Source organism: Salvelinus namaycush, unplaced genomic scaffold (genome assembly GCF_016432855.1).
Source record: "Salvelinus namaycush isolate Seneca unplaced genomic scaffold, SaNama_1.0 Scaffold457, whole genome shotgun sequence".
Classification (NCBI taxonomy): domain Eukaryota; kingdom Metazoa; phylum Chordata; class Actinopteri; order Salmoniformes; family Salmonidae; genus Salvelinus; species Salvelinus namaycush.
In genome coordinates this window covers 141,459-167,634 of record NW_024061150.1, presented here as the reverse complement: position 1 = coordinate 167,634, position 26,176 = coordinate 141,459, and the positions used below count along the sequence as shown (strand labels likewise).

Here is a 26,176-nt window from a genome sequence, read left to right as displayed (position 1 = left end):
GTGACAAACATTGAAACAAATATCCTGGGTAATTACATGACTTGTATGGGGATATCTCATATTGCTGCTCTCCTGAGCTCTGCTTCTGTGACTCGGTAGGTACCTGTGTCAGAAAGTCCATATTGATGATGTCAAGCGAGAGCGTTGTGGATTTACAGTGGGGCCCATAAAGGCCATCCTATCTGATGTGTGAGATATTTCAGGGCGAGGACCACGTGTCATCCTCCATATAAAATGATAGAAGCGTTGGAGAAATGGTGAAAGCTGAAGCCTTTTATTAAAAAGAAAACAGAGGACATTTTATGGGCGACTCAAGTCCAACCCTGATAAAACTCACTCTAAATAATATTGACGGTACACACTCTGGGAATACTTTTACAATCAGCTTTTCAATCAACTTCTCATTGTAAACACGATAAATGCTTTACCATACAACTGCTGCTTGCTTCACTGGCTTCGCTGCACGATTTCAACATTTAAAATCAATTCTGCTCTTCCAAACTAAGAAGCACCTCTCAAAGCTTAAGGGCCACATATCCGGTCCTTCACTAAACTCTGTCAAAATCAATTCATATGTAGATGCGTAGATCATTTAAGTCGATTAAACAATATTTCGGACCATTTAACAAGAATAGCCCCGGCACTGAGGAAACAGAAAAACTATACCTCTTGATTTAACTCAACACTAACTGAAAATCCTACCCTCTTTCAGTCTAACTGTCTCAGTCTCTAATACATTCTATCACAAACTCTCTCCTTTCTACCCTCTTCCTCCTCTACAGTCTCCTCTATGAGATGGTCTCCTCTAGGATGAACTCTATGGTGTGTGGTACATCCTGTCCCTCTACCACAGTGACTGAGGGGATCTCATGTCCCTCCATGATGGCTGACAGGGAGGGGACAGAGATGGCCTGACCACCCAAGAACACCACCTGGGAGGACCCAGCCTGCCCAGAGAACATAGTCCCAGAGGAGTGCTCTGAGACGGACACGGCCGGCACCATCACCCCCTCTGTGGTTCCATCCGCCTGGACCAGCAGAATGGTCTGCACCGCCGACTCCCCCTCGCCACCTGACCCCGTCCCTGTAGACAAGAGCACCCTCGCCCCTTCCGCCTCTGCGTCGTTGGCCGTGGTTCCACCCGTTCCGTCGTCGTGGAGACGGATGTGTTTGTCGAGGTTGGAGCGTGAGCGGAAGGCTGAGGGGCAGTGGTGGCAGGTGTAGGGCGTCTCTCCGCTGTGGATGCGGGCGTGCTCAGTAAGACGGCCGGCCACACAGAAGGCTTTACCACACACCCAGCAGCAGAAGGGCCGCAGGCCGCTGTGGATACGCTCATGGTCCTTGAGGTGGGGCAGCTGGCGGAAACGCTTCCCACACGTAGAACACTGAGAGAGGAGGAGGAGGGGACATGTGGGGGAGAGACAGGGCAGAGAGTGGGGGAGGGGAGGAGGAGAGAGACAGAGGGGGAAAGAGTGCAGAAAGGGGAAGAGGAGAGAGAGAAGAGAGGCAGAGAGTGAACGGAAAGAAAGAGGGAGGAGAAGTTGAAGAGGAGAGAGGAGGAAGAAGAGTGGAGGGGAGAAGGATGGGTAGGATCGGAAAACATAATGAGAGAACAAGGACAAGAGGAGAAGAGCGGACATTAAAATTCATAGATTTGATATCTTGAAAACTTATGAACACATATTTTCTGAAAGACTTCTCCAAATTAGTAGAGACAGCACTTCTAGCTGAAGAGGCAGAAGAATAGGAGGGGTAGAAAAACAATGTGTGAGAAGAAAGAGAGAGCGAGAGAGATCTAGGGAGGGCAGAGGACAATGGTAGGTAGAGATAAAGAACAGAAAGAGGGACACAGGGGACAGAACAGAAAAAAAGAAGCTGACAGAACAGAGCTGCACTACTACTGCAGGACATTCATATTTTCCACACAGCAGTGTTACCTGCCTGTCTGCCAGACTGAATGACCACAGAGACAACGCCTACCATTAGTAGAACCAGAGGGAATCGGCAGGGACATTCTCACCAATACCTTTACAGCTTTGATTACATTGTTATTGAACTATAGAAGCCTGGGGCTGTTCTGCCACAGATTGTGCCACAGTGAGCAGAGAGGCTGGTTGATCCTGAGTTTAGGACGCTGCCCAATGGTGCTGGGTCCCAGAATAGTAACACAGAGGGGAGATGGTAGGCTCTAACTCAGCCTCACTCATTAATCATAGGAAGTGTAGAGAGGGAGGGAGGACACCAGCGTACATAATAAACTGGGGTGACCACAACCACAGCTTGTATTTTTTAGATGAGATTATAAGATTAGTTTATTAGTCACATGCACAGGGTCGCAGATGTCATTTGCAGGGTACAGTGACATTGTTAAGCTCCGAGCTCCAACGGTGCAGGTCAAAAAGAGAAGTGAATAAAACAATAAAATAATAACATATACATATTTATAACTGTAACAATGATACATTTCCATTGGGGGGTGGGGCAGGGTGAATGTCCATTGGGGGAGCAGCAGGGGGGAAGTGAGAAGTGAATGAAACAATAATAAAAGTAACCACAGGCAGAACCACGACCAAAGTCTTGTCCAGACGGCCTTTTCTGCTTCTGCTAAAAAACGGACAATTGATCCCTTGTAGTAGACTGTGTTTTAAATTACCTCAGAACAAGACACACTATAACGAACGTCAGTCGTGCACAGTAGATAACCCACCACGCACACACACACAAACAATCAATCATCTCCACCTCCCCACCCCCTTACCTCGAAGGGCCTCTCATCGGTGTGGATCCTCATGTGGACGTTGAAGGTGGAGGTGTAGGCAAAGTCCTTCCCACAGATCTGGCAGTGGAACCTCTTGGAGCCGCGGCCCTTCCCCAGAGTCCCCTGGCAGTGGGCCACAATGTGCTCCCCCAGGGCCGAGCTGGAGGCGAAGCGCCGTCTGCAGGGGGACAGGGGGCAGCGCAGGGGGGTCTGACCCGTATGGGACAGCCGATGGAGGTCCAGACCCTCCTGGGTCATACAGCAATGACCACACATATCACACTCCACCTGGATGAGCAGAGAGGAGGGACACGTCTATAAGGTATAACTAGTGTAGAGTAATATCCTACTATCACAGTATATATATATATATATATATATATATATATATATAAGGTATAACTAGTGTAGAATAAGATCATACTATTACAGCATCTATGTCTATAAGGTATAACTAGTGTAGAGTAATATCCTACTAGCCCAGTATCTATGTCTATAAGGTATAACTAGTGTAGAGTAATATCCTACTATCACAGTATCTATGTCTATAAGGTATAACTAGTGTAGAGTAATATCCTACTATCACAGTATCTATGTCTGTAAGGTATAACTAGTGTAGAGTAATATCCAACTATCACAGTATCTATGTCTGTAAGGTATAACTAGTGTAGAGTAATATCCTACTATCACAGTATATATATACAGTGGGGAGAACAAGTATTTAATACACTGCCGATTTTGCAGGTTTTCCTACTTACAAAGCATGTAGAGGTCTGTAATTTTTATCATAGGTACACTTCAACTGTGAGAGACGGAATCTAAAACAAAAATCCAGAAAATCACATTGTATGACACCTTTAAGTAATTAATTTGCATTTTATTGCATGACATAAGTATTTGATCACCTACCAACCAGTAAGAATTCCGGCTCTCACAGACCTGTTAGTTTTTCTTTAAGAAGCCCTCCTGTTCTCCACTCATTACCTGTATTAACTGCACCTGTTTGAACTCGTTACCTGTATAAAAGACACCTGTCCACACACTCAATCAAACAGACTCCAACCTCTCCACAATGGCCAAGACCAGAGAGCTGTGTAAGGACATCAACGATAAAATTGTAGACCTGCACAAGGCTGGAATGGGCTACAGGACAATAGGCAAGCAGCTTGGTGAGAAGGCAACAACTGTTGGCGCAATTATTAGAAAATGGAAGAAGTTCAAGATGACGGTCAATCACCCTCGGTCTGGGGCTCCATGCAAGATCTCACCTCGTGGGGCATCAATGATCATGAGGAAGGTGAGGGATCAGCCCAGAACTACACGGCAGGACCTGGTCAATGACCTGAAGAGAGCTGGGACCAGTCTCAAAGAAAACCATTAGTAACACACTACGCCGTCATGGATTAAAATCCTGCAGCGCACGCAAGGTCCCCCTGCTCAAGCCAGCGCATGTCCAGGCCCGTCTGAAGTTTGCCAATGACCATCTGGATGATCCAGAGGAGGAATGGGAGAAGGTCATGTGGTCTGATGAGACAAAAATAGAGCTTTTTGGTCTAAACTCCACTCGCCGTGTTTGGAGGAAGAAGAAGGATGAGTACAACCCCAAGAACACCATCCCAACCGTGAAGCATGGAGGTGGAAACATCATTCTTTGGGGATGCTTTTCTGCAAAGGGGACAGGACGACTGCACCGTATTGAGGGGAGGATGGATGGGGCCATGTATCGCGAGATCTTGGCCAACAACCTCCTTCCCTCAGTAAGAGCATTGAAGATGGGTCGTGGCTGGGTCTTCCAGCATGACAACGACCCGAAACACACAGCCAGGGCAACTAAGGAGTTGCTCCGTAAGAAGCATCTCAAGGTCCTGGAGTGGCCTAGCCAGTCTCCAGACCTGAACCCAATAGAAAATCTTTGGAGGGAGCTGAAAGTCCGTATTGCCCAGCGACAACCCCGAAACCTGAAGGATCTGGAGAAGGTCTGTATGGAGGAGTGGGCCAAAATCCCTGCTGCAGTGTGTGCAAACCTGGTCAAGAACTACAGGAAAAGTATGATCTCTGTAATTGCAAACAAAGGTTTCTGTACCAAATATTAAGTTCTGCTTTTCTGATGTATCAAATACTTATATCATGCAATAAAATGCAAATTAATTACTTAAAAATCATACCATGTGATTTTTGTTTTAGATTCCGTCTCTCACAGTTGAAGTGTACCTATGATAAAAATGACAGACCTCTACATGCTTTGTAAGTAGGAAAACCTGCAAAATCGTCAGTGTATCAAATACTTGTTCTCCCCACTGTATATATATGGTATAACTAGTGTAGAGTAAGATTCTACTATCACAGTATCTATGTCTATAAGGTATAACTAGTGTAGAGTAATATCCTACTATTACAGTATATATATATATATATATATATATATATATATATATATGGTATAACTAGTGTAGAGTAATATCCTACTATTACAGTATCTATGTCTGTACAGTGCCTTCACATATTCACACCCCTTGACTTTTTCCACATTTTGTTGTGTTACAAAGTGGAATAAACATGGATATAATTGTAATTCTTTTGAAAACGATCTAGACAAAATACTCTGTCAAAGTTGAAGAAATATTGGAACATTTGTAAAAAAAAAAAAAAATTAAATAAAAATATGAAAAACGAATATATCTTGATTAGACAAGTATTCAACCCCTTGAGTGATTCTAATACATGTTAGAATCACCTTTGGCAGCAATTACAGCTTTGAGTCTTTCTAGGTAAGTCTCTAAGACCTTTCCACACTTGGATTGTGCAACATTGGCCCATTATTATTTTCAAAATTATTCAAGCTCTGTCAAATTGGTTGTTGATCATTGCTTGACAACCATTTCCAGGTCTTGCCATAGATTTTCAAGCAGATTTAAGTCAAAACTAACTCAGCCACTCAGGAATATTCACTTCTTGGTAAGCAACTCCAGTGCAGATTTGGCCTTGTGTTTTAGGTTACCGTCTTGCTGAAAGACGAATGAATATCCCAGTGTCTGGTGGAAAACAGACTGAACTAGGGATGGGCATGAATAATCGACGTCAAAACTCCATCTTTAACCAGAGATCAATATTTTTTCAAATACTGTAAAACAATTTGGTCAAACTTTTGTCTTGAAACAACGTCAATTTGCTTTGACTGTTCCATACTGTCATGACGTGGCCCTCTTTGGGTATAGCGAGTACCATCCCCCTCTCTCTCACCACCTCTCTCTTCCCCCGACACCCAGGTTCTTTTTATCTCAGGTCGTAAATTCCTAGAGGAGACTTTCTCCCTCATGGCTAGGCAGTATAGAGAGAGAGAGAGTTTCACAGTAGAACAAAGGAACATCTACATCACAGAACTTGAGAACTGAACAATATCTATGTTTTGGAGAATGTGTAAATGGTCGGTGGAGAAGCCAGCTAAGACCGGTCCGTTTTCTTTCATGTTGTGACCTCATTGAAAGACAATACAGCCACATTACCATAACTCTGTTTATACAGGATGAGGTTTGCATCTAATTATTGTATAAAATGAATGAGTAAATATGAAACTATTTGTGAAATTATGTTATGTGATTTTAAACCGTTAATGTGAGAGAATTGTATTCCCTTTAAAGTTTAACTAAGTCATTGACCCGCCCCCATGAGCACAGACATTGATCTGGCGTCATGGAACAGCCCTTTTCTACTGTTCCGAATAAAACCCCCACCTGCAGAAAACCTCTTTAGACCACGCGTACCTCGGTAAGCTGAGGGGGCGAAGGTTGAGTAGAGACCACAAAACCTCTCTATAAGCTAAGGTTGTAATGGTTGTTAAATTCCTAACCAAACAACGTGGAGCATTGGCTACACGGTGGAAATGGTTAAACTCTGAGACTATCGATACCGACAGAATAAGAGCAAATCTTCGATACTAATTACTAGTAGTCTACTAGTCTACAGCTAGGAATTGTCGACCAACCGCCAAAACATCTATTCTATAAGAACATTTCTGAATGGGACGTATCCATTCTAACCACGAGAGACTTCTTGGAAGCAGATGGAAAGTTAATCCGCTCGTCTCTCTAACAGAAAGACGGACGATTCCAACAGAGATCTCTGATGACACACTGAGCATAAATATATATTGATTGCAATGATTCCCGAATGAGTGAGGTTTCATGTGCAAAGGATTAGCATTTCAATCAATATAATTATCAACTGTGTAGTGACTCTTGTAATTCCCGCCCTTCTCAGTCCAGACCCACTTCCCTTTGTCCACCAAGCCGTCATATCGGCTTAGCCCACTAGGGAACATCCCCTATCATTTCCTTGTAACCATATCTACGGTTTGTTTGTTTATGCATTATTTAGTTAGTTAGTAAAGGCTGGGTTCGTGCAGATAACCAACGATTTACGACGTTCGGAATGAGACTAACGTGAGGTAAAGAATAATTCATTCATTAGAAGACTAAGAGTTATATTAGGAAAATCATAATTTTGTAATCTGAAGATTTTCCTTGGTGCCCCGACTTCCTAGTTAATTACATGTACATGATTAGTTTAATCACGTAATAATAATTACAGAGAATTGATTTGATAAAATAACAGTCTTCACTTTAATGATCACAAAGACACAACAATGTGCACATGTGCATTTGCACAGTGGCGACCCGTCATTCAGGGTAGATGGGGCAGAGCATGTTTAGCTACAACAACAACAACAAAAAATATATAAAAATCACAAATAAATTGTTTGTTTTTTGTTGAGTGTTTTGCATGTTATTTTGGCTTTTTTTGGGGGGGGGGGCATTTTTTACATTGTTTTGCAAACTGATATGTGACATATCAGTTTGCAAAACAATGTAAAAATATATATATTATAAAAATGTGTTAATAAAGCCGCATAAAAACATGGTCTCTTTTTTGCTTTCTTGAGTAAGGCAGCTCCAAAATGCAGGTGTTTCAGCCTAGCTCAGTGCTTTATGTGGTGGAGGGGTAGCCGGCTGAAAATGCAGAGCGTAGGGGTTGGTAATCTTCTCTAGTTGCACCATGATTGGCTCAGTGTTCTGTCACTCACGGGGACACCACATCTACACAAAATTTACAGATAGAGCTTGAAAGATCAAGCCCCCTTGAGTGCTACCATAGATTTACATTAGAAGTACCCATCCAAGAAGGCTCAAAGTCATTGGCCACGGATAAAATGACGTCAAATCACGTTATATCTACCGTAGCTTTGATTGGACTGATCATGTCAACATCATACTTTCAAAATCTTAGCTAGCAAGCTAGACAAGCAGTCTTCATCATGAATCACGTCGACCATTTACTGGCACATCCTTTTCAATCATTGTCATATGAAGAGAAATTATAGATAAAACGTATCGGTGCTCATCGGCCATTGGACGTAAACATTACACAAGTTGGAAATCACAAATCCAACAATGAGTGGTTTGGAAACCATCAGTGGCTAACTGCAAGCATTGCAAAGCAATCCCTATTTTGCTTCTCCTGCCTGCTATTCGGTGGAGATGGTGTGTGGTCCAAGTCTGGGTTTAAGGGTTTCTTTTCCAAGCTTAATTTTATAAACATTCACACACAACGCCATGGGCCAGAAAAGGTTGAATACATTGGCCATGCTGTCAAGCCAGCATGACTTCTGCCGCGTTGAAAACAACTGGAAACTCAGAACTGGGAAATCTCAGACTTCATGAGTTCAACCTCTCCCTGACTGAGGCTGGAATACCTACTGTACATGTTTCAAGCAGACAACCATAGTCCCTGTGCTCAAGGAAGCGAAGGTAACCTGGCCAGTAGCACTCACGTCGGTAGCCATGAAGTGCTTTGAAAGGCTAGTCATGGCTCACATCAACAGCATCCTCCGGGATACCCTAGACCCACTCCAATGTGCATACGTCCCCAACAGATCCACAGATGATGCAGTCTCTATTGCACTCCACACTGCCCTTTCCCACCTGGACAAAAGGAACACCTATGTGAGAATGCTATTCATTGACTACAGCTCAGCGTTCAAAACCATAGTGCCATCAAAGCTCATCAATAAGCTAAGGTCCCTGGGACTAAACACCTCCCTCTGCAACTGAATCCTGGACTTCCTGACGGGCTGCCCCCAAGGTGGTAAGGGTAGGTAACAACACGTCCGCCATGCTAATCCTCAACACAGGGGCCCCTCAGGGGTGTGTGCTCAGCCCCCTCCTGTACTCCCTGTTCACTCATGACTGCACGGCCAGGCACGACTCCAACACCATCATTAAATTTGCCGATGACACAACAGTGGTAGGCCTGATCACCGACAACAACAAGACAGCCTATTGGGGAGGTCAGAACCTGGCCGTGTGGTGCCAGGACAACAACCTCTCCCTCAACGTGATCAAGACAAAGGAGATGATTGTGGACAACAGGAAAAAGAGGACCGAGCACACCCTCATTCTCATCAACGGGGCTGCAGTGGAGCAGGTTGAGAGCTTCAAGTTCCTTCGTGTCCACATCACCAACAAACTAACATTGTCCAAGCACACCAAGACATCCGTGAAGCGGGCACGACAAAACCTATTCCCCCTCAGGAGACTGAAAAATATTTGGCATGGGTCCTGAGATCCTCAAAAGGTTCTAGAGCTGCACCATCGAGAGCACCCTGACTAGAGGTCGACAGATTATGATTTTTCAACGCCGATACCGATTATTGGAGGACCAAAAAAGCCGATACCGATTAATCGGACGATTTTTAAAATGTATTTGTAATAATGACAATTACAACAACACTGAATGAACACTTATTTTAACTTAATATAATAAATCAATAAAATCAATTTAGCCTCAAATAAATAATGAAACATGTTCAATTTGGTTTAAATAATGCAAAAACAAAGTGTTGGAGAAGAAAGTAAAAGTGCAATATTTGCCATGTAGAAAAGCTAACGTTTAAGTTCCTTGCTCAGAACATGAGAACATATGAAAGCTGGTGGTTCCTTTTAACATGAGTCTTCAATATTCCCAGGTAAGAAGTTTTAGGTTGTAGTTATTATAGGAATTATAGGACTCTTTCTCTCTATACGATTTGTATTTCATATACCTTTGACTATTGGATGTTCTTATATGCACTTTAGTATTGCCAGTGTAACAGTATAGCTTCCATCCCTCTCCTCGCCGCTACCTGGGCTCGAACCAGGAACACATCGACAACAGCCACCCTCGAAGCAGCGTTACCCATGCAAAGCAAGGGGAACAACTACTCCAAGTCTCAGAGCGAGTGACGTTTGAAACGCTATTAGCGCGCACCCCGCTAACTAGCTAGCCATTTCACATCGGTTACACCAGCCTAATCTCGGGAGTTGATAGGCTTGAATTCATAAACAGCAGAACTGCTGGCAAAACGCACGAAAGTGCTGTTTGAATGAATGCTTACGAGCCTGCTGGTGCCCACCATCGCTCAGTCAGACTGCTCTATCAAATCATAGACTTAATTATAACATAATAACACACAGAAATACGAGCCTTTGGTCATTAATATGGTCGAATCCGGAAACTATCATCTCGAAAACAAAACATTTATTCTTTCAGTGAAATACGGAACCGTTCCGTATTTTATCTAACGGGTGGCATCCATCAGTCTAAATATTCCTGTTACATTGCACAACCTTCAATGTTATGTCATAATTACGTAAAATTCTTGCAAATTAGTTCGCAATGAGCCAGGCGGCCCAAACTGTTGCATATACCCTGACTCTGCGTGCAATGAACGCAAGAGAAGTGACACAATTTCACCTGGTTAATATTGCCTGCTAACCTGGATTTCTTTTAGCTAAATATGCAGGTTTAAAAATACATACTTCTGTGTATTGATTTTAAGAAAGGCATTGATGTTTATGGTTAGGTACACGGAGCAACGACAGTCCTTTTTCGCGAATGCGCACTGCATCGATTATATGCAACGCAGGACACGCTAGATAAACTAGTAATATCATCAACCATGTGTAGTTATAACTAGTGATTATGATTGATTGATTGTTTTTTATAAAGATAAGTTTAATGCTAGCTAGCAACTTACATTGGCTTCTTACTGCATTCGCGTAACAGGCGGGCTCCTCGTGAGGCAGGTGGTTAGAGCGTTGGACTAATTAACCGTAAGGTTGCAAGATTGAATCCCTGAGCTGACAAGGTAAAAATATGTCGTTCTGCCCCTGAACAAGGCAGTTAACCCACCGTTCCTAGGCCGTCATTGAAAATAAGAATGTGTTCTTAACTGACTTGCCTAGTTAAATAAAGGTGTAAAAAACAACAACATATACATAAAAAAATAAATAATAATAATTAAAATCGACAAAATCGGCGTCCAAAATTACCGATTTCCCGATTGTTATGAAAACTTGAAATCGGCTCTAATTAATCGGCCATTCCGATTAATCGGTCGACCTCTAATCCTGACGGGTTGGATCACTGCCTGGTATGGCAACTGCTCGGACTCCGACCGCAAGGCCCTACAGAGGGTAGGGCGAACGGCCCAGTACATCACTGGGGCTAAGCTTCCTGCCATCCAGGACCTCTATACCAGGCGGTGTCAGAGGAAGGCCCTGAAAATTGTCAAAGACTCCAGCCACCCTAGTCATAGACTGTTCTCTCTGCTACCACACGGCAAGCGGTACCGGAGCGCCAAGTCTAGGTCCAATAGGCTACTAAACAGCTTCAACCCCCAAGCCATAACATTCCTGAACATCTAGTCAAATGGCTACCCAGACTATTCACATTGCCCCCACCTCTCCACACCACTGCCACTCTCGGTTGTCATCTATGCATAGTCACATTAATTAACTCTACCTACATGTACATACTACCTCAACTAACCGGTGCCCCCGCACATTGACTCTGTACCATCACCCCCCTGTATATATTGCTATTTTTTACTGCTCCTCTTTAATTACTTGTTACTTTTATCTCTTATCCGTATTTTGCACTGTCGGTTAAGGATTTCGTAAGTAAGCATTTCACTGTAAGGTCTACACCTGTTGTATTCGGCACATGTGACTAATACAATTTGATTTGATTTGTATATAAGGTATCATACTATTACAGTAGACATGTATATAAGGTATCATACTACTACAGTAGACATATACAGTGGGGAGAACAAGTATTTGATACACTGCCGATTTTGCAGGTTTTCCTACTTACAAAGCATGTAGAGGTCTGTCATTTTTATCATAGGTACACTTCAACTGTGAGAGACGGAATCTAAAACAAAAATCCAGAAAATCACATTATATGATTTTTAAGTAATTAATTTGCATTTTATTGCATGACATAAGTATTTGATACATCAGAAAAGCAGAACTTAATATTTGGTACAGAAACCTTTGTTTGCAATTACAGAGATCATACGTTTCCTTTAGTTCTTGACCAGGTTTGCACACACTGCAGCAGGGATGTTGGCCCACCCCTCCATACAGACCTTCTCCAGATCCTTCAGGTTTCGGGGCTGTCGCTGGGCAATACGGACTTTCAGCTCCCTCCAAAGATTTTCTATTGGGTTCAGGTCTGGAGACTGGCTAGGCCACTCCAGGACCTTGAGATGCTTCTTACGGAGCAACTCCTTAGTTGCCCTGGCTGTGTGTTTCGGGTCGTCGTCATGCTGGAAGACCCAGCCATGACCCATCTTCAATGCTCTTACTGGAGGGAAGGAGGTTGTTGGCCAAGATCTCGCGATACATGGCCCCATCCATCCTCCCCTCAATACAGTGCAGTCGTCCTGTCCCCTTTACAGAAAAGCATCCCCAAAGAATGATGTTTCCACCTCCATGCTTCACGGTTGGGATGGTGTTCTTGGGGTTGTACTCATCCTTCTTCTTCCTCCAAACACGGCGAGTGGAGTTTAGACCAAAAAGCTCTATTTTTGTCTCATCAGACCACATGACCTTCTCCCATTCCTCCTCTGGATCATCCAGATGGTCATTGGCAAACTTCAGACGGGCCTGGACATGCGCTGGCTTGAGCAGGGGGACCTTGCGTGCGCTGCAGGATTTTAATCCATGACGGTGTAGAGTGTTACTAATGGTTTTCTTTGAGACTGTGGTCAACAGTTGCGCCAACAGTTGTTGCCTTCTCACCAAGCTGCTTGCCTATTGTCCTGTAGCCCATCCCAGCCTTGTGCAGGTCTACAATTTTATCGCTGATGTCCTTACACAGCTCTCTGGTCTTGGCCATTGTGGAGAGGTTGGAGTCTGTTTGATTGAGTGTGTGGACAGGTGTCTTTTATACAGGTAACGAGTTCAAACAGGTGCAGTTAATACAGGTAATGAGTGGAGAACAGGAGGGCTTCTTAAAGAAAAACTAATAGGTCTGTGAGAGCCGGAATTCTTACTGGTTGGTAGGTGATCAAATACTTATGTCATGCAATAAAATGCAAATTAATTACTTAAAAATCATACAATGTGATTTTCTGGATTTTTGTTTTAGATTCCGTCTCTCACAGTTGAAGTGTACCTATGATAAAAATTACAGACCTCTACATGCTTTGTAAGTAGGAAAACCTGCAAAATCGGCAGTGTATCAAATACTTGTTCTCCCCACTGTATATATAAGGAATAACTAGTATAGAGTAGGCGGCCAGTGTACCTGTCCCATGGAGCGTCCCCGTCCCTGTCCCCGGCCGCGGCCCACAGTCTTGTCCTCCACTGAGCTGGTACAGCGCTGCAGATGAATGTCCAACACTGACTGGTTCAAGAACTGGGAGGAACAGTGGGGGCACAACACTGGCTCCTTATCTGGGGAGATGGGGTGGGCAGAATGAGTTAATCACTTACTAAATGAGTGTTTATCACAGTCCAAACAGTGTTCCGAGAGTGTACATGGGGCGGCAGGTAGCATAGTGGTTAGAGCTTTGGGCCAGAAAGGTTGCTCGATCGAATCCCCGAGCTGACAAGGTAAAAATCTGTCGTAGGCAGTTAACCCACTGTTCCTAGGCCGTCATTGTAAATAAGAATTTGTTCTTGTCTGACTTACCTCGTTAAATAAAGGTTAAATAAAAATACAATAAAAACATGAAATCAGTTGAAATACACTAAACATGGAAAGGACAGGGATGTATAGATTGAGTGGGTATTTAGACAGTCACAGGCCCTGGTCACAGGCCTCTCCTGTCCCTACCCACCAAAACACACACTGGGTTACAGGGTATTCTGTATTGTCATCACTCAGTATAGGCTACAGTATGTGGCTTAAGGTAACTTGTTTATAGACACACAGACAGACACATGCACTACTGTTGACAGTCTGGATGTTGGTAAACACTCTCAGGCTCTCTGTCTGTTTCTGTGTAGCTAAAGGAGAAAAAGAAGATGAGAGAAGACGCTGAGCTTTGATATTTCCCCATCTTAGCCACCGGCGTCTACAGTTACCATGGCAACGCCAACCCAGCAAAATCCTCCCTCCCGGCTGGAGCGTTCACCAGTCTCCCCTGAGGAGCCCTCCGTTGAAACATTTAATAAGGATCCTCTCCATCAATAGAGCATTAACTAATAATCAATGGATCAATTCCAACCAATCACATCTCTCTCTCTGAGATGCAGTCATTTCTGACCCCGACCGCACTGATGAGGTCAGCGACAGCTACGTTGCCGTGAACCATTAATTGGTGGGGTCGATTCGATAGACCAGAATTGGAGGATCCTCCATCATCTTTTAAATCCCCAGTTTGGGAACATTTAGGCTTCCCAGTGGATTACAGGGGTGATGGATAGAGTTGTGGATAAAACGGTAACACTAAGTCGCCACGCTCAACGAGAATAGCCTATGTAGCTAACAACACTTCAAATATGTTGACACATTTACAGCAACACCACCAGTGGGCCCCAGTATACCAGAGTAAGATGGAAACGCAAAGAAACTACACAACATCGTCTTCCCTCTGCATTCAAGTAGCCCTTGGCAGCTGATTCTGAACAAGCCAAATAAATTACAAGAGCGATAGGTAGGCTATGTTTATATATTTTTTTACAGTCTTTGGTTTATACCCGTGGGTATGCATCCATTCCCGGTGGTTTAGAATAGGGGGTTTTAACTTCTCGTGAAAGTGCTCGAGCCAGGTACGAACTTCCCACTTGCACCCATTTCAGCAAACAGGTTGTACCCGCTCTATATAGACAAACCAAAGCTGAAGTTTTCAATGAATTGGTCAATACACCCTGTGTTTAGCTTATAGTGACAGCCCATCACATTACCCCGGAGTGGGAGATGTACCGCGCTACAAACACGCATCTGACACTGAAGAAGGCAGTGTCACAGTGCGTTCATAACCAAGTGGGAATTTACCACATACAACTGGGAATAATCCACTTGAACGGAGTAATTACTAGTGGGAAACTGGTCTATCATCCTGAGAATCCACTTCTCCCACATGGTGACCTCTGACGTCACCTACTAAGGAAATTACCTCTATAACAGCATTTTCGGCAGTTAAATTCAACAACAAAACATTATTTATAAAAAGCAATCTATTAGTGTAGTTTTTTAACTATAATTTGTTTACAAGCGTGATAGCTCTACTTTTAGTTTATAGTTGACACAGCTTGTTGGTCATTAACTAATCCTCGTTTCTCAACGAGTTCAAATCACATGAGTGCATCCAACTGGTATTTACGACTTCACATCTGGTAAATACACACCTTCCACATGGTTACAAATGCAACATCTGTGTGGAAACTTGAGGCCCAACATAACAATCCGGTCATTTACCCTCTGTATAGAAACCGAATCGTGACCACAAAAATGCAATACCTACCGAACCATAAGTTTGGTGAACCATTATACCCCTAATTATTACTAAGGCGCATGGATTACTTCTGCATACTTAACATGGAAATGAGCCCCATTATGAGCAGCTTCCCTAATTCACAGCCACACTATATAATCACCACTGTCCTTATAATCTAATTAATTATGATCTAAAAGGCTAAACTGATCCTAGATCAGCACTTCTACTCTGAGACGCTTGGATACGGGCACTGGTCTCTGTCTCGTCCAGTGTTTATCAGACACACAGAGAGGAGGGCAGCTGAGAGGAGAGGGGAGGCGCTACCTTGGTGAATGAGGGAGTGCAGGTCCAGCTCCTTCCTGCGTTTGAAGGCCTCTCCACAGACAGAGCAGGGGAACGGGTGGCTGGTGTGGAGCAGTCTGATGGACAGAACACAATGAACGGAAGAGAAAAGGGAAAGAAGTGTAAACAACAACTAATGTTAGTAATACACTACTGAATAAATTACAACAACAAAAATAACACTAAATGTTTTGGGGGGTTTTCAGAGCAGAAAATGAAAAAAAGAGAGAGAGAAAAACAAAAAGCGATAAAAAACGAGGGCTATAATACAGTACTGCAATGAGCAATATGTTTTTCTTGGAAGCTGAGAAAGAAATAAAGCTGTGAGGAAAAGGGACAAAAGGAGCACCATCATCAACAATATGTGCAGCAGCTCACTGGTACTAATAACACTGCAGTGTGTCATTTGTAGATGCATGTAAGCCACGCTTCAAGGGCCCACTGTAATCCTCATCCACACAGAGGAGGAATAACACACACAACCACATGCTGGCTATCACCTTAGTGTCACAGTATTAGGATTACCTCCAGACCTGAGTGCTTAACCGTGTTGTTAAGCCTTTTAAGGTTCAATACGGAGTCATTAGGTGTGTCATATAATACAATGGCTGCAGATAAACGGGTGGTTTCAGTGTGTGATGAGATATGAGAGCCTATGTTTATCCATTCTATAATGGCAGGATATAGCCCGGGGGAAGGAGAGGAAGGAGAACCCCTGGGATGTATTTAACTGGCTGGATCAGTGTTGTGTTTGATCACTACTGCAGTGTTTCCCAGCCCTGGTCCTCCAGTACCCCCAACAGTACACAGCTTCGTTGTAGCCCTTGACAAACACACCTTATTCAACTCTTTGAAGGCTTGATGATTAGTTGACAAGTTGAATCAGGTGTGTTTGTCCAGGGTTACAATAAAAATGTGTACTGTTGGGGGTACTGGAGGACCAGGGCTGGGAAACACTGCAGTAGTGGATATCAGGGTGGTGGAAGAGTTCACCTAAACACATTGCTTCAGCAGTGGAGGTATTCAACTCTTAACTACAGTCATGCAGTGTCAAGGTTTTATTCTAGCCCAGCATTAAAACCCTCAGATTCTCTAATCAACCCTGGTTACCAGGTGTTTTAGTGCTCGCCACTAGCCAATGCATTACAAGCAGCTGAGTCAATGTCCTTGGTAATGATAATGTTCGTCACACTGTCCTAGATGGTCAGTGTGGGTATCAGGCCAGCTAAAGAAATAATGATTATGAATCACTGAAAATACATTGTGTTCTACGTATAATTTATGACTGATGATAATGGATTTGTAAGGTACTTAACCCCATCGTTTAATATTAGATGGTAAACATAGTGTGTGTGCTGTGGACCACTTACAGCCCTATATAAACTGTCTGGTCGATCATCCCTCTGCACAGGGCTGACAATAGGAATCAATATTTTAGGCCAAGATGACCCTGAGAATTTAAGCTTCAGTCCAGGTCATCTCTACACCCCCCAATGTTCGCTAATGAGAGGGGGTGTAGGGATACGGACTGTACCCTGCAGAGACGCTGGGACTTCCTGCTTCGCCCCAACTACACATTGATAAGCAGTTCAAGGGTAACGTTTCATTCACTCCCTGATCACGCCCTCCTATTGATCCCCGGATCATTTCTCCTGCCTCACCTCCTCCCTCCCCGCATCCCCCACCTCTAGTTCCTCAGCCTGTCTGTCTCCATCGCTTTGTCATCCTTCCCCTTATCGTTATCATCTTAATTTACCGCCGCCCGCCTGCCAATCATCGCTGGCGAGGGCTCAAGGGCACTGAGGTATCTCTGTTAACAACTCTGTCTAAATCCCCTCACTGTGTCGGAACAGGGTCCGGCCTGTGTTTGGGTTATGTGTAGCACATCTCCTGTTCTCAGTCCAGTCTTATGCTCTACTGTCACTGTAAATACAGTACCGTCGTGTGTTTGTTTCTCCCTGTAAAACAAGCAGGGTCCAATCAAGGTAACTTACACATTGAAATGTGTCACCTGTGTTCTGTGAAACAGGCCTTTGGGGTTGATTTCAACCTGCACATTTAATTGAGTCCCAGCCCAGTCACACCCGTACCTGTGCTCCTGCAGCTGTTGGTCAGTCTGGAAGCGAGCAGTGCAGTTGGGACAGGCGAACAGCTGGCTTTCTCCATCCTCCCCCTCTGGTGTCCTCTTCTGCAGGGATGTCATTGACACAGCACAACATCAGGGGAAACAACTAACAGCATGTCTCAATGTTAACGTAAAGACAAATAGCATTCCTGAATTTCTCCGATCCTAGAGAGCCTCAGTGTGTACAGATATTTGTTACAGCCCAGCATCAACACACCCGATTGGGCTGGAGCAAAATCCTGTTCACACTGTGGCTCTCCAGGGCTTGTCTGTGGTGTGTTCAGAGATGTTCTCAGGGGATTGTAAGACATTCTAAAAACAATCAGGTAATCCAGGGCTGTGTCCCAAATGGCTCCGCATTCCCTATATATTGAACTACTTTTGACCAGAGCCCGATGGGGACCAGAGCCCGATGGGGACCCGATGGGCCCTGGTCAAAAGTAGTGCGCCACATAGGGAATAGTGTACTATAGGGTGCAGTGACTCCCCCCGTGCCTGACCTTCCATCGGGACCTGCGGCGGCGGGATTTGGGCTGGCTGTGGGTGAGGCCGTGCCTCTTCAAGACGCCCGGCTGGGAGAAGCGCTTGCCACACACGGAGCAGGGGAAAGGTTTGGTGCCCATGTGGGTCAAGCTGTGGCGCAGCAGGTTGGGAGAGGACGCAAACGACTTCTGACACACCTGAATTAACCAAGAAGAAGAACGAGGATGAATTTGATTGACAGAAGCCCAGTACAACATAGCTATTTCACATAGCACAAGAGCACTAAGATTGTCACATAGATTAAACAGAAAAATAAACATTAAGTATATAATAGGAAGCTACTCCTAACTAACTCCTGCTACTTGTTGATACACAACTAGTTTCAGTCATTAACATCAATATTTCACAGCATTTTCAATAGAACACATGTCCAGTCTAGCAGTACCTTGCAGGTGAAGAGCTTCTCTCCGGTGTGGCTGAAGACGTGAGCGCGGAGGAACCCCCTGCGTGTGAAGGTCTGGCCACAGTGGGGGCAGACGTGGGGGAGAGGGGTGCGGGACCAGTCCTGCATCAGCTTGGCTGGAGGGGGGAAGTTGGTGTCCGGTTGTTCCCCCACTACAGTCTTCTCATCCTGCTCTTCCTTAAGGATGACTGGATTCACCTCTTTACCTTGGTCTTTGTTCTCTGCCCAATGAGGAGAGAGCATGGTCAGAAACTAGCGACGTTCTGTCAAAATAACCTTAAACAATAGTGAAACTTAGCAATATTCAGTATGGATTGGAATCAGTTATGATTCCAGGCACCCTTACAGCAGAGTTAAGTCTTCCCATTGAGTTGAACCCAGCTGCCATTGGGTTGAACCCAGCTGCCATTGGGTTGAACCCAGCTGCCATTGGGTTGAACCTACCTTTGAGATCGTTGATGCTGCGTATCCTGATAGCAGGTATTTTCGCTGGTGAGCCTGACGCAGCACTGGACGAGACGGCAGGGGGGGACAGCATCCTCTTGGGGGCGCGGGGGCTTCCCTGGGGGGCCGCGGCTGCTCCTGCCCCAGTCCCTGGTTCCCCACGGTGCTGGCGTCGGTGGTAAAGGTACTGGGTGGTGTTCATGAAGCTCTGGTTACACTGGGAACAGTGGTGGAGGGGCTCGTTCAGGCCGTGCTTGTCCCTACGGTGGGCACTGAGCTCTGGCTCTTTACTGAAGCTGGCTCCACACTGGGCACACAGGAAACTCTGGCCCTGGACCACCTTGGGCACCTGAACCGGAGCACAGGTAGAGACAGTGGAAGTAGAGGGGGTTCCATCCTGGTTCTGCTCCTCAGTTCCATTGTTCTGGGAATCCACCACCCCCGCTGTCTCCTCTTCAGACTCTTCCACCATCTCTTCCACCACCTCTTGCTGCAGTGTTACTATTTTGTAATACTGGTAATCTGCATCCTGCATCTGTCCTCCCTGGGCCTGGGTTTGTGTGACCCCCTCCTTGGCTTTCTCCTTGTGCTGCTTGCGGTGGTAGAGGAAGAGGGTGGTGTTGAGGAAGCTCTCCCCACACACGGTGCAGTGGTGCAGGGCTTCCTTGAGGCCATGCTGGGCCTTACGGTGGGTCACCAGCTCAGACACCATGCCGAAGCTGGAGCCACAGTCCACACACAGCAGGCTGGACGGGGGCTTGAGCTTCTTGGCTGCTTTCATCCTGTAGTAGTAGGACGTCTGCTCTTCCCCAGGGCCATCGGCTGGGAGGTCCTGGGAGGGAGCAGGGTCTGGGGGGTCCTGGGAGGGAGTGGGGTCGGGGGGGTCCTGGGAGGGAGCGGGGTCAGGGATGGACTGTCTGTCTGCTGCAGACTGGGCCTCTGTAGATGAATGAGCTGCCTGAGCCTGGATCTCAGAGGCTTTAGATCCAGTGGATTCCCCTATGCTCTCTATTTCTGGCTCTTCCTCTCCTCCTTCCTGCCCTCTGTTGGTGGTGTTTGGCAGATACATGTGATCAAGGGTGGCTGATGTGTCCTCTGCACTCATCCCATCCTCCTCTTTCTCTTTCTCTGCTGACAGCTCAGACTTTACTACATCCTGCTGCTGCTGGGTTTGTTGTGCCATCTCCTGACTCCTTCCTCTTCCTCTTCCTCTCCCTCTTCCTTTGCCCCCTCCTCCTTCTTGGTCATCCATTGAGTTTGGTTCGTTCTGTTCATCTGGACCCAGGTCCACCTCCACTTCAGCCTGATCGTGCTTCCCCTCTCCCTCTGGGGCCAGTTCTGATCCAGATCCAGAGCCGGTCTCTTCTGGTTGTGGTTGGGTGGGTCCTGCCTTGGTCTGCAGACACTGACCATGTTTGCGGTGCTGCTGCCAGAGGATGAGGGAGTGGAACAGGGCGTCACAGTCTCCACACTGGTACAGGATTTTGGGCTGGTCTCCTGAGGAAGGCTTCTTTGGGCTAGCCATGGCCAGACCTGGTGCACCAGAGCTGGGCAGCACAGAAGAGACACTGGCCTTGGTCTGAGGGGCAGGCGATGGAGCAATGGGCTGGGTATATACCTGCTGCTGGAGAGAGAGAAAAATAGAATGCGAGAAAAGAAGACAAAACACAAGCTGACCAGTCTGGACAATAATGAGTGAACGAAAACATCAATATTTTTTGGTGTCAAATTGAAAGAACTCCTCCACCCAACAATGGAGGTTTCCATGGCAGTACTGGATAGCAATACCATCACAGGTCAGCAGGTAGCCTAGCAGTTATAGGGTTGGGCCAGTAACAAAGGTCGCTGGTTTGAATATCCGAGCCGACAAGGTGAAAAACCTAATTTGCTCCATGGGTGCCGTACTACTATTGCTGACCCTGTAAAAGAACACATTTCACTGCACCTACGTGACAATATTTTTGTATGTGACAATATTTTTGTTGTTGAAAAAGTCCATAGTCAAATGAAACAGGAACAGTGTTTTTGTCAGGCAGATGAGGGATGACAATAGAGGAATATAGTAATAGAGTATTCAGAGGACAGAGGGGTCAATGAGAGCAGACAGAGCAGTCTTTAGATCAACAGAGCCGGGGAGGGAGGGTTTCTCTGAGGGGAGGGGAAGGACTGAGGGGCAGGGCGATGATAAATATCACAGGCCTATCAGTTGAGTTCAGAGGGTCAGTCTGTGGCGTTTGAGAACTGTTCGTTGATCCATTAGGATAAGAACCATCAAGGTTAATGATGTGTTCATTCAGGAGTGTCTTCATTCATGCAGAGGCACCACTGTGGCTCATTCTGTTATTAGTAGCCTAGACTGAGTACTACCAGCTTATTTAGTATCGTATGTAGAAACAGATTGCTATTATGGATATAGTTAAATCTCCATAGTCATAGTAAATACTTTTTGGTTGCTTGTTTTGATGCCGCAAATGAACTAAATCACCATTACAAGACTATTTATTTCGTTTCAGAGTAAGTACTCACAACTCAGCGTTTTAGCTCAGTAAGGGAGCTGAGTTATAAAACCAGACTACGTAACTTGAACTGCTGCTGACACTGTTCTTATCCAACATGGCAAAAACGATTACTGCGGACCACCCGGAGCTCTTGAAATAGTGTCATGTATGTGTGTATTAATATGTTCTTGATGAGAGAGCATTTTCAATGTGAAGCTGGTGGTTGAGTCACTGTCTCCTAGAAGGACTTGAGACAGGAAACTGTGTCTACATCCCGTCTCCTAGAAGGACTTGAGACAGGAAACTGTGTCTACATCCCAAATAGCATCCTATTCCTTATAGTTCTCTACTTTTGACCAGGGCCCATAGGCCTGTTTGGTCAGTCAGCCTGGCTAGTGTGTAGAGGCCTGTACCATAATTCATTGATTTAATTAACGATTCCAGAACTGGACTTCAACTCGGGAAGTGCACTAAAATATTACACATGGGTCAACATGTAATTAAAGTAACTGAGGGAGCACACCATTTTGCTGAAGTTTCTTTTTAATAACACTTAATCTTTTCCCTCTTGGTAAGCAAGATGGGTAATAGGAATGTAATTAAATACATACATATTACAAAGTGGTTCTACCTCTGTTCATTTTCCATCTTCCTTTGTAATGCTAAAAAGCAAAGCTTCTAACTTCCTACTAGGCCTCTTCCATGGCATTCCAGTTCTCTGGATCTGAACAAGTCAAGTTAAAAACCGTTTGGTATAATAGCAGCCTACATTCATTTGAAATGTAAACACCCCGTTTTATAGCAATGTCGCCTTTAATGTTACACAGAAATTCTGATAATCTAGCTAATGAAGTCTGAATGGTAGTAATAAGGCAGCTGACGGCAGAGCAGGGGCCAGAATGCCATAAGGCACTTAGGTTTTTAGTGTTTCCACAGCTGATTCATCTGTGAGGAGGCCAATGAGCCATCCATCAGGAGGGGTGGAGCTGACTGATTCATCTTTCACGTTCCTTTTCTCTCCCCACTGGCAACTCAAGATGTAATCTGCCTGTCACTCATGACACCATGCTTTATGGTTCTGAGCTTGAGGAGACCGGTCACCATGAGAGGCTGGGGACACGTTTCGGAGAGTGACGCTGGTAAGCGTCCCTCACGGTCGACGACTGACCGTTTTAAACCTCCGAGCATACTGTAGCTGTCATTACGAGGTAGCGATACAGTGAGAACAAGGACAGTGTTGTTCCCTCAAATTACATAGTAACAGAAAAAGTATCTGTACATTGAAATATTATAACTCAATATTTGATGTAGAAAGTAATGTAATCCGTCATCTTATTTTATTTCTATTATCTATTATTGAATATTGTATTGTTTATTTTTATCCCCCAAAAATAAACAAAACAAAAAACAAAGACAGTGCTGGTCATCTAATTTCCTATTATGACTCAACAAACAAGTGAACTGAAAATTCCTGGTTATGTATGTCTTAACGGAGGATCTAATTCATTTTGTACTGGGTAGAATGCAGTGCAGTTTTGTAGGCTACAGCGCTTATCAGAGTCCAAAACATGTACGCGTCTGCACAGCAGTGTTCTAGACTATTGGACCGTTGGCTTTCATTTTTGAATTCTCAGTGCGGCTCAAGCTATTTTTCCAACTGTCACCACATACAAACTGGAGCCTCGTTGGTTGGGAATTTTGAAGGAGCACGGTCGGGTTGTGCCTCCCCCACAGACGGACCGCCGGACTATCACGGCTCTGCGCGTGTGGACTTGGAATTATGCTTCAGCCTCACAAGGCTCTCCAATTCACATGGGAGGCCTTGAGCACAACAATGGCGACACTATGAAATGTACACTCTATTGCATTAATAAATTGTAATATAACAATAACAATAATATATGCCATTTAGCAGACGCTTTTATCCAGAACCATTTAGCCTAGATGTGCAAAAGATGAGAGAAGTTTAATAAAAAGTTATTGTTTATCAATGTTCTAGACCTAGCCTATTTAGTTTAAATGTCCATGGAGTTTGAAGCTTCCACTATTACCTGAGTCTGTAGGAAGGGGATGGAGACGGGGGTGGGGGCCCCACTCCCCACGTTCTCTGTGGTGCAGGTCAGCTGGTGGGCCAGCACCTCCTCCAGGGTGTCAAACTCTTGGTAGCAGGGGAAGCACATGTACACAGAGGCACTATCCATCGCCATACCTGCCACAGGGAGAGAGAGGAGATCTAGACCAAAACAGTGCATTACTGATCATATTCAATTCAGGTTGGGTGGTCTGTTTTATGTCTGCAAGCAACACGTGCACTCAATTATTAGCCTACAATATAGCCTAACTAATATGTTATTAACATAACCTAAATGTAGCCTATCCCCCCCACCATATACGCAGAGCTGATGCATCTAAATAGCATTATCTTTATTTGGAGACCGATTGAGAATGTGTTGTATTACCCCATGTATAAATGCTGGCAAATCCTCATTTAAAATGGGAACGATGTAAAAAGATTTGATTGACGTTATGTTGTAAACATTGCCCTCTACTGATGGAAATTAGTATCTTCATATGTTCCTGAGATTTGGTCAGACAGATTTGAATTTTCAGACAAAATGGCAGTAGGTAATTATTATTTTGTCCACGCTGGTGCTCCTAAAATGTAGAGAATGTATGTATATGTATAAAAAAAAAAAAAAGCAATTATTGTCCTCCAAAGAGGGTGGATGGGTTATAAAAAAAATACACTACTGCTTTTTCGTCCTCATGCTAGCTAGCAGTAGCCACCGCAGCCAATTTGGAATAGCAGTGTCATTCAGTGGACATGCCATTCCATAATGGCTGCTGTGACTACTGCTAGCTAGCATGAGCATGAAAATGACTGTTTTCTGGGAAAACTAGCAGAATTTCCATCTTCTCGATGGAGCAGTGTGGATAAAGGTAAAATTTGGAGTACAGTAGCATATCCCATCCCTGCATAGAGGTACGTTTCCCGACCCATATCTCGTGCTGGCTCAAGTGTCTTAAAGTTATCATGATTGCGTTCCGACCCCAGTGCAGATGTGTAAACAAGTGTAATGGTAGAGTATCTTCTGGCAATAATAATCTATTATTGTAGGCTACTTTATACAGCTTTATAATTTCCCAACAGAACTACAGAGAATAACATGCAACACAATACGACAAACAGCTAATACCTTTTAGTGGAATGGTGTACTGACATTAAAGTACTGCACATTGCAATACGTTCACACGAACTTGGGCCACTACAGTGCAAATTAGTGAATGGCGCCAAATTAATGCCTAAAGTGATCCAGACTCCAGACAAATCCCAGAGGTCAGCAATTTAGCTGTTTGCCATCTTGTTATATGGTGGCTCACTCGCTGGTGGCACTGGCAAGTTTATATTGGGTTTAATTTAGCCAACTAACGTTACTATAGTTAGTTTCTGCAGGTTTGTGGGAAGATAAATAACGTTAGCCTATTCTGTATTGATTGACAGGCAGCTAGCTAGCATTTCCTCAAGCAACGTTTAGCTACATTACCACGATTAATATCACATTAAAACTGCTTGAGCTTTATCAATACAAGTCAGTTGTTAGGTTAGCTAAACTAATCCACCACTGTCTGCCAGCAGTCGCTCTGAAGATATTTTATGTGCTTTGTAAAAACGACGAAGAAGGGTGGCATTCACTTCTTCGGTGGTGTAATGGCGGCTGCAGTTTCGATGTAAACGTTGGCTGTCTCCCCCCGTTGAGACTCCGTGAAAACAGAAATCAGTCCCTGAAATGTTATCCTGGCTGATGTCACATTCCACCCATAAAAAAATGAATTAAGTTAGATAATTACAAAATAACTCACCGAAAACTGAAGCCGTTATCTCTTGAAGAAACAAGTTGTGTTATTGTTCCAACATGTTAACAAGGCTTGAGCGGATTGGCTGTCTGCTCTCTTGTACGCCGTACACCAATGGAATTCGACTACACTACACAAAAGAACGCACTTAGCGTATGACTTTTGTGCAACATGATGGCTTTCAAAAGTCCCAAACAGGGCACTTCAATTGTTGTTGTTCTGTTTATCAACTCGTTTTTCAATAGTTTTTGTAGCAAATACGATAGAACATGCAACTTTCATTTAAAATTAAATGTTTTATTGTCACATACACTATATGCAGTGAAATGCTTACAGTTAGCCATAGTAGTACAGCGCCCCTGGAGCAAATTAGGGTTTAGTACCTTGCTCAAGGGCACACATCGACAGGTTTTTCACCATGTGTATTCGAACCAACAAC

At 44.5% G+C, this 26,176-nt stretch overlaps 1 protein-coding gene across 3 annotated transcripts; it reads right to left on the bottom strand.

Moving 5' to 3' along the window:
- Positions 1-258: 258 nt before the first annotated feature.
- LOC120041396 (zinc finger protein 574-like) lies at positions 259-25,829 on the bottom strand. Of its 3 annotated transcripts, none has more exons than XM_038986350.1 (10): positions 25,744-25,829; positions 23,934-24,091; positions 19,385-21,008; positions 18,923-19,161; positions 18,495-18,674; positions 17,960-18,057; positions 15,852-15,946; positions 13,391-13,539; positions 2,759-3,046; positions 259-1,385 (listed from the first exon to the last, which is right to left on the bottom strand). In XM_038986350.1, exons 2-10 carry the CDS (start codon positions 24,087-24,089, stop codon positions 789-791), a joined length of 3,426 nt encoding a protein of 1,141 aa, XP_038842278.1. In that variant the 5' UTR covers positions 24,090-24,091; positions 25,744-25,829; the 3' UTR covers positions 259-788. The 3 variants fall into 3 exon arrangements, with proteins under 3 accessions (XP_038842278.1, XP_038842280.1, XP_038842279.1); XM_038986352.1 differs by having other exon boundaries at positions 19,385-21,005; XM_038986351.1 differs by having other exon boundaries at positions 23,934-24,115; positions 25,744-25,783.
- Between the last annotated feature and the right edge of the window lie 347 nt (positions 25,830-26,176).